This window comes from Cinclus cinclus, chromosome 17, assembly GCF_963662255.1.
Source record: "Cinclus cinclus chromosome 17, bCinCin1.1, whole genome shotgun sequence".
NCBI lineage: Eukaryota > Metazoa > Chordata > Aves > Passeriformes > Cinclidae > Cinclus > Cinclus cinclus.
The window spans coordinates 8884797-8890796 of record NC_085062.1 but is presented as its reverse complement, the minus strand read 5'-3'; the positions used below and the strand labels follow the sequence as shown (position 1 = coordinate 8890796).

At 42.4% G+C, this 6000-nt stretch overlaps 1 gene segment (V, D, J or C); it reads left to right on the top strand.

Annotated features, from left to right (window-relative positions):
* Positions 1-4962: 4962 nt before the first annotated feature.
* The window catches only part of LOC134051122 (Ig lambda chain V-1 region-like), a 51844-nt gene continuing 50806 nt past the window's right edge, over positions 4963-6000 (top strand). The window contains 1 exon segment of the V gene segment in view: positions 4963-5041. Within this exon segment, the coding sequence occupies positions 4963-5041 (79 nt within the window).

Here is a 6000-nt window from a genome sequence, read left to right as displayed (position 1 = left end):
GGGCCGGCCCTCGGTGCGGTGCATTAGTGCTCCATCACCTCTCACAAAGTGAGCCATTACTTACTCAGAGTGCTCTCCTGACGGGCCCCTTCTGGGACAGCCAACCCAGCGCTTTCAGGAGGGGAGTTTGGAGGATTCTTCCATTTTTGTTGGGCAGTCCCCTGGGCTTCCAAACCTCATGCATTATGGATAGGATCTTAATGGAGCCTGGCTGCCTAAGCGCTGCTTGCTGAGCCTCTCAGATCAAGACAGTCACTGCTGCTCGGCGCTTTCTGCTTCTCCTTCCATCTTATGCAAACACAGATTTTATTTCTGTTCTAGTTCTGTGAACCCCATTTAAACCCAATTCTGCTTATTACCAACAGCTTTCTTTAAGCTCCTTTCCCTCTAAGGATTCTCCTAGGTTCGGGACAAATCAATCTGCCATGACCTGGCCTGTTGCCATTCCTGGCTGCTTGGACTGTCCCCCAGTTTGCACTGGGAGAGCACCTCCAGATCGCTGTCACCTCCGTGGCACTGTGCAGCTTGCCACCATTTTGTCCCTCTGTGCTTAGCCTGATCAAAAATGACAATTCTTGGACATAAATGCACTCAAATTACATCTCTCTCCCATAACACACCACAATATTCTCTGTAGCACTTGCCACAGGCTGTAGCTCTATTAGTGGTCTCTCATTGGCAATTGCACCAGTAATCTGACTTCAGGCAGAAAACAACTTGCTTATGAAATATTTGTCAGTATCAATAGACAATTAATATCCAATAACCTCTTAATGAAGAGTCTCTGATTATGATGAAGCTTTGCAGCTATGTCCTGATCTTCTTTAGCTAAGAAACTTGGCATGTTTTATGAAGACTATGAAACCTCACCATTGTTAGATATAGAGGACTGTGAATGGCTTCATGTTTTCTCTTACAGAAAAGAAAGGGGCAAAATAGAAATATTTTGCTTCCACACTAAAAATCTCTGTTTTCTATGAAAAGAAAAAGCTTTAAGAGAGTACAGTGAGGCCCCTCTTCTAATCTTTTTCCTAGTGAGGATTACAGCTGTTAGAAGCAGAAAGCTGTTGTTTTGAACACTGTGTCAGAGTAGCTCAATAATAGACAACGACATTGTCCCCATTCCACAAGCAGAGCATCTGCTGCCTTCTCCTTGATGGTTACCTGTGCCTGGGCTTTCCCACAAGTGCATATGAACACTCTTCTACTGCAGTCAGCACAGTTTTACAAACAATTGGAGACAGGAGGTACTCCAGATCTGGAGGAAACTCTACAAAGAAAATCTTGGAAATCTGGCAGTTTGAGTAATCCTTGAACTCCTGTCCATTGATGCCGAGGCTGTTTCCAGAGACAATGAGGACTGAGGCAGACATGAGCACTCCTCTGTCCAAAGAGCTGTGCTGGGAAAAAGCTGATTCCATGTTGGAGCTGGAGGAACCAGGGGTTTTGTGCAATGATCTCAGCTGGAAGTGAGTTTGCTGACATGATACCTGCTGATGGATAGAGTTTATTTGTAATACTCTTTGTCTTCCTTCTCCTAAAGAGTTCTCCCCTGAAGGTTTCTACATGGAGGGAATTCCCTTTCAATCATTCCCATGTAACACTGGCAGAAACATTTCAGTCTGTTAAACAGAAACCACATCCAGCCTTCCCTGAGCTGCTCTGCCTTTACTGCCTGGAATGTATCCACAAAGAAGGAACAGAATCAGACTAAAGTGATCAAAAATCTATAATAGAGATACAGAAAGTAATTAAAACTTATTTTGTAGTTAGAAATGGTGAAGTCATTGGAGCAAGAATATGTCTGGCTATTTTAAGAACTATAGTGGGTCCTTGTTGAGCTTTATAACTGACTAGCACATACAGACAAGAGCTGGCAGTAAAAGTAATGGCATTTTATAAAGTGTGTATATAAAAAGGTAGCAAGATAAACTGTAAAATCAGACAATAAATCATATTTTTCACTCAACCCTGGCTATATCACCTGTGTTCTGTACACAACCCTTCTCTCCAAGGATCTATTCAATCCTGCCACATCACTTGTGCTCTGTATGTAACCCTTCCCTCCAGGGATTTATCTTATTCCAGACTTCAGAAACAGTTGCAAAGACAGTTGTTATTTAGAATATAGAATGGGGGAAATGGCCATGACCTGGTTTCCATTGTTTTCTCTTCCTCTAGTTACACAGGCCCAAAGTGTAAGATGGATAATAGTCCTTCTTGCATTGTTAAGATGAAAGGTCTATTGCTTTAATCCTCAAGGACTGGATCTGGGTGCCATAACCTACCTGTCCCACTGCTGACAAGTCCAGGGAAAGGCATAATTCCTGAGAAATGAGACACACAGCAATCCCAAGGCCTTTCCTTTCAGCCACAGGTTCCAGCTAACCCAAACTTCCTACTCACATAGTGATGGAGACATGTGGGGCCTCTGCTTTTCCCACAGGTGAACAATAAAACTGGAGTTTAACTGTGGCTGCAGCCTCTGGGCATCAGAAGAGTTCACACAAGTTCAAAAGAAGGCAAGAAGCTGTATTTAATTTGGGGAAATCCTGAGTAAAAATAACGTTTGTGTGCTCCTGATACACGCGCAGTGAGCTTAACAGATCTGGGGGGTGCAAGATCCTCCTTTGTATCTTGCTTGCAGCAGTACCCCCTGTTCTGACCCCACTGCTGAACTGCTCAAACTGCAGTTTGAGATGAATGGAAGAAAGTCCTCAAATACCACTCAAAATTGTATTTTTGGAAAGGGAAAAAAGAAGACATAGTCAAGATGATACATGTATATGAGTAGTCTTAAAGTGAGGGGATAATACACCATTTACTCCTTAGCTTAGGCAAAGTCAGATAAAAGATTCCTTGGAGTAACAGAATTTTTCTTTCTTATTTCCCTTCACTGGCCACTACTGTTCCTTCCTTGAAGCTTTTAGCGCTTAGAGCTCATATCCTCAAGGATAAGTATGACATAGACTTACTGCTGTAATAATATTACTCCCTGGGCGAATGTTTTTACACTGGAATAAGTATATCCATATGGTGAGATAAGCTGGAATGGATGGAGCATTGGAATTGTACCTCTGGTCTGTCAGTAGAAGTTTCTCTGTGGACAAGGCCAGGAAGATTGGATCCATCAAAACTAGGTAACTCACTCTTCTCTCCAGATCCGTTAGCAAAGACAGCCTTTAAGTGTTGACTCCTTTTAAAATCATTAAGGAGTATAATTGTGTAATCTTTTGTCCAAAGAAGCTGTGGATGCCCATGAATCCCTGGAAGTATCCAGTGCCAGGTTGGATGGGGCTTGGAGCAACCTGGGGTAGTGGAAGGTGTCCCTGCCCAAGGGAACCAGATTACCTTTAAGTTTCTTTTCAACCCAAACCATCCCATGACTCTGTTATGTCCTCCTGGTCTAAACTCCCTATGATCACCAACAACACAGAGTCAACCAATATCTGATTAACTCCAAACCACTGGTTTCCAGGTCTGATGAATTTTTAAATGGCATTCTGATGATCAGGCACAAAGGCACTTTGGAAAGCATGTAAATTAAGATGCTTTCAAACAGTTCTGTGTATTATTTTTCCCTGGCAATGTAGATGGGTGATGCTGGAATGAAGAGGCTGAGAGAAGAGCTGGACAGTACAGTTTTCCTTGCCTTGGGAAGTTCTGCAGGCTCAAAAGGCAATCAGTAAAGTCAAGCAGATGGGTAAAAACAAGAACCAAAGCAGAAAGGAGGAAAAGAGATGTTCCTTGAGCAACACTCACATTTCCAAGGTCTCATTGCAAACCAGGACAGTGAGTTTCTTGCAGAGGAGATGAATTATAAAACACTGAGCCATATCACTGCACACACAAAGCTGCAGTAAATGAATTGACTGATGAGTAAATCAGACATCGAGAACCACTGAACACTGCCTAGGAACTCCTGCTGCTCCATCCTTCCTATGGACACACAGATGACATAATAGTGTTTGGAGTGGTCAGAACCAAACCTTATCACATGTGAACATCACAGACCCTTTATAGCAAAGTGCCAGCACAGATTCCTTTTTTAGCCCAACAGTGAAAGGCCTCTGCTTTTGGATTGGAACAGTTCAAATTCTATCTCCAGTTAACCACAAAGCCCCAAGTGACTCTAAGATGCAGTAGTGACATCTCCACGCAGCTTCAGAGGACACAGATTTTTTTCCATATACTAATTACTACATCTCATTACAATGAAGAAAAATAACTTCTTTGTTTGAGTCATGGATACAAAAGGAAGGTCTTATGGTTAAAGTAAAAGGATTCACAGAATCCAGAGGCCTAAATTTTATTCTTCTAACTCTGTTGCAGACTTCTAGCACAATAACATTCACTTTCTTCCACTGAGTGTTGGAAAACTTGGCCAATCTGTGCTCAGGAGCATTTTGAGGTCCTAATCTAAATGTCACACACAGCCACAAAATACATAAAATAGCTTACAAGAAGAATTTTTATTATCACAGATTATAAAGTTTGCAAAGAGGAGACACTAAATTGATTCTGTAGGGCTGATTTTTTGTGTTAGCTTTATTTTTAGAACATTGAACAATTAAAAGATACTATATGGTGTTTGAATTTCCAAAAATGTAATCCTCTACTAAATCATGGTTATTTGAGAGAAGTCTGTAGAAGATAATGTTCAATTCATGCAGTTCTGGTAACCTCCCAGCCTCTCTAAGACATCAGAGCAGTCTGTAAATCACAAACCTTGGTTCAGCCGGAAAAGAAATGTGACTGGTTTGATCAACCACATCATCACGGGGTTTTCAGCTTAGTGCCACATCATTCTAATGTATTGATATTTAAATTTAACCCAGAAATTAACTGGGTACTTATACTGACAGGAAACTGTGATTCTTCAACAACAGTTTCAAGCTGCAGCATCTTCTTTGGAATCCTGGGCTTCATGTAAATACTTGACCATAACTTGCATGATAAGGCATGCATGCCTGTGTTGAAAACTATGCACTGTGGGTGTGGTACCAGGAATCGGTCAAGGGACATGTCCCTTCCAGCCTGGGTACCAGCTGGGAAGTGCTCCCAGGTGCAGGAGATCTCACCTGGAGAGACACAGCAGAGCTCTTTAGACAGGATTTTCCATACCACATTACTCTGGAAGTCACTGATGGACTGTCAAGAAGGTAATGAGATTTACTCAGAATCTTTAAAGGCACAAAACATCACAGGGTGTGAATCTCCCACTGAACCTCTAGAGACAGAATCCAAATTACTGTGAGAAAACCCCCAGGTGATGCTTTGTGGAACATAAGCAAATTAATTCGTTTCATGCCCACTCCTATCAAATGCACCCCGTGTAATAAAGGAGTTCTGCAGAACTGTGACCCACCAGCTGCAAACAGAGGTGTTTCCCTGTTCCAAAAATTCAGCCTCTTTGTGCTGTGGTGGGGGATCTCCAAAGAGTGAGTCACCCTCAGTGAGCCGCCACTTCTGGCCTAAGGAGCTTAAGAACTGGCCGAACTTGTTCTTGTCAGCAACAGATGCAGCACCAGCATCCCAAGGGTTCATCCCTGCTCAGCTCTCAGTCATCCCTCCTCAAACGAAGCTCACACTGATGTTCTGCACTACACAGTTAACTGCAAAGTGAGGCACGTTCTGGCAGTGACACCAGAGCTCTGCAGCCGGAACCCTCCAGCAGAAACAAAAAGCAGAAATGACGCCCCTACCTCCTGAGCTTCAGCAGTGCCTGAAAAGAGCAAAGGCAGAATTGCTTTGCTTATGGTCAAAAATGAATTCTGTGAGGAAGGGCTGTAGGGCATTTTAGATTTTATGTTAAAGAAACAAAGCACAAATTGACTTTTTGTAAAGGTCAAATGCAAAACTGGGTATCTTAAGGCTGCAGAGAATTTCTTCTCTCTGCTTAGCTTTGTTTACATTTATTAAAAAAAGAGACAAGTATTATGTCCAAGTTAACAGATGATCTGACTGGGACAAAGGAAAGGGGAAAAAAGAGAAGGACTG